The sequence below is a fragment of the Nestor notabilis genome, unplaced genomic scaffold, assembly GCF_000696875.1.
Source record: "Nestor notabilis isolate BGI_N333 unplaced genomic scaffold, ASM69687v1 scaffold140, whole genome shotgun sequence".
NCBI classification, from domain to species: Eukaryota; Metazoa; Chordata; class Aves; order Psittaciformes; family Psittacidae; genus Nestor; species Nestor notabilis.
In genome coordinates, this window is record NW_009911411.1 from 1 (window position 1) to 3,235 (window position 3,235).

The 3,235-nt window shown below is 39.2% G+C and overlaps 1 protein-coding gene across 1 annotated transcript in view; it reads left to right on the forward strand.

The window, feature by feature from the left end:
- Window positions 1-1,896: 1,896 nt before the first annotated feature.
- ANLN (anillin, actin binding protein) overlaps window positions 1,897-3,235 on the forward strand; it is a 24,731-nt gene continuing 23,392 nt past the window's right edge. Inside the window, exon 1 of the mRNA XM_010014518.1 lies at window positions 1,897-1,942. Coding sequence (XP_010012820.1) covers window positions 1,897-1,942 — 46 coding nt within the window. The remainder of the gene's footprint in view (window positions 1,943-3,235) is intronic.

A 3,235-nucleotide genomic window follows, 5' to 3' on the forward strand; every position in this document is an offset into this window, starting at 1 on the left:
CCAGGAGGGGTTATTCGTGCAAGGGTTTGCGAGGGAGAGGCCCTTTTCTAAGCTTATACTTGACGGCGTTTCCTGGCACTTTAGTGTTTGCCTTCCATGTGTGTCTGGCAGATAAGATACTCGGCTGAAACAAGGGACCCTGGAAGTTAATGGGAGTGTTGTTGACTCGCATTGTGCCTGCCGTATCTAAAGGTTGAGCATGAAGTTTGCCCAAAGCAGGAACCATGCGTTGGACATAATTGCCTCTGGTCACTTTCATTGGCGCAGTTCCTCTTTTGTTTAAAAAAGAAGTTGTCATCAGGGTGAATTTGTGTGTGTATGTGCGCATTATAGAGGCAAAACTGTAACAAAATGAATGGAGCTGGCTAGTTAGAGCCTGTGTAAAGGTTGAAGGCTTCTTAAAGGTGTTATACTGTAGCCTGGTTTGATATGTGACAGATGTAACACGCCTGTGACACCTTGTGGAGCTGCCTTGTGACTGCTTTGAGAAATGTCTTAGTAATGATGGCTTTCAATAAACAGCCTGCCTAAGCAAAAAACCTAACCACTTTTAAAATAACCCCGAATCAAACAGGTTGGTGAAATACTCTCCTCTCCCCTTGCAAACAATCTGTATATCAAGCTTTAAATAAACTGAGCTTCCAAAAAAGGGGACTGCGCAGATACGGTTTAAACAGCTGAATATAAAGTGTTGATCTGAACATATTTACTAAATACGTTATACCAAGGCAGGTTCACCCTACCCCCATGTAAAGGCTTGCCAAGCATAAACATCTAAAACCTCCTTCCTTAATTGGTTGTGGGTGACATGATCCGACTCGTCTTAAATAAACTTCGAGTCCAGATAGCTGAATCAAATTCAAAATGGTTTGGCGCGCTGGGAGATATTCCAACCTCAACACACCCTTCTTGTAGGTAACCGACTTGGGAAAGCAGTGACCAACTGTGAGGCCACTCCTTAGAGTAAACTTCATTCACATGTTAGTTAGCATTGTAGAGTGCCTAGAATGTTGCCTTATCAGGAGTGGTGGGTATGCTGTGGAGGACGTTCCACTGCTGTGTAAAAATCTAACTGGTATTAGTGTATTGTAAGTGCTGATCATGTAAAGCAGTGTAATTCAAGCCTTAATTGGCCAAAGCATGCTGTTAATTCAGTGTTTGCTCATCACTTTACAATAGCAAATTTTGCCCTGGTCTCACTGGACTTAAGCTCAAATAAATCTTGCTCTAAGGCGCAGTGGAATGCTTTGAAATCAGACAGTTCTGAAATAATGTTTCGTTTGATTCAGCTTACAAGCAAAAACTAACACTCTTCTGAAACTAACCACATTATTAATACAGAATGCACAGAGGTGGTGCAGTGAGTACTTTTTTAGAATCATAATGAAGATACTATTTGTGGCTTTCAGTTTATAGCTGATTGTATAATTCGCCTTTCTTGCACAAAAGGCTTTGTTACTACAGAGTGTTAGAGATAGTCTAGGTTATTTTGTACGTAAAAGTACTTGCTAACATTCACAGAGCAGAATATGGTTTCATAGCATGGAGGATGGCCAAAGAGAAATAAGCAATGCAGTTGCTCAGGGGAAAATTTGCATATGTGAAGTTTAAAGTTAACTGTTACTTCAATGTCATGGCTAAATTTGTCCCTTTACTGCATTCTGCTAGTAAAGCAAGGTAGAACAAATTCTGGTGATCACATGGGGGCCTGAGTATCTTTTCTAACGCTGCAAAATACGTGCTTTAAAACATACATTTTTAATACCAAGATTGTCCATCAACATTTGAAGTGGGAAAGCATCTTTTAGATTTTTAGGAGGTGTTTTTGCAATATAGACCACGATCCTCTAACTGCCACTTGGTAGCTCTCAGGCTTGTAGATGTAAAGAGATAGGTATGTCCTACTCCGACGACAGCCAGAATTTCAGAACACTTGGAGAAGGTACGTGTGGCAAATACCCTGCTGATGAACCTGAAAAGTAAGTCTCCAGTTCTGTTGACTGGCTTACTCATCGTGTGTAATAGCAGAGTTTGAATTATGGCAGTTGCATGGAAAACTTGAGACACCAAAAGCCAATAGGAGCTGGAGTTCAACAACAGAGGCGTGCATTCTTGGGAAGTGACATCCTATTTGTAGCAACTGAAACTCCACTTTACTGAACTAACAAAACAGAAAGGAATGTGTGACTGCATTTGAATAGAGCTGTAGGAATACTGTTGTGGAATATATACTCAGCTTTGCACAAGAAGAATGGTTAATATATATAGCCTGCAAGATTTTATTTCAGTGGGGGTTACCTGCACTTTGTAGCACTGTCTTTTGGAGGCAGAAACAAGGAAAGTGGACTTGTGGACACAACTAGCATGAATTCAAGGCACTCTCAGCATTTCATGCCTGTCTCCAGTCCTCCCTCCCCTTATCTCCCCACCCCTTTTTTTTTCCCTCTCTCCAAAATCCTCCTCTTCTATGGAAGGTCACAAAGAGCTGTTGAGATTGATGTTCCATTTGTCCTGTGTTGCCCTACAATGGAACATTGTTTAAGACTTCAGCCTTAGACAGTTAAAAATGTGAAATGTGGATTTAATTGCTGTGCAACAGGACAGATAATGGCTGGCACAGTTCTCAAAATAATTTACGTGCTACCAAACAAGTGCAGTTTATATTCTTCCCTTCAAAAAGGCCATTGATTCACTCACACAATTTCTTGTCTCAAAATACCTTAAAACCTAGATCAAAGGAGTAATTAATTGTCCTTTAGATGTGACGAAACTAAGTGATAATGATTTATGAATGCAGAGTTTAAAACAAACACACACCACTCTCCCCACCCACCCACCAGAAAGGCAAAACAACCCCAACACAGCCTGTTTCAGACTCAATGCTATAAGGAATCACTTTCTACTAGTGTGGTACATTTACTAAACCAACTATTTTGTATGGAATATGATCATAGCACTCAAATGTCAAATGGATAAGGGATGAAAGAGAATGGTGTTTAGGTAGCTTAATTGATATCACTTTATATGTTTTTCTGTGTACAGATATGTATAATATATACATATATATAGAGATATATTATGATAAATAGCCTGTTTATTAGGAAAACTAGTTATAACTTAACGATAACTTTAATATTTCTATTAAAATTTAAGATTGAGGAAGAGGAATTCACCTCTTGGTTTAGAAGGTATTAATAGCAATGTTTATTTTTATGGCTAAAAATCTAATTTAAAA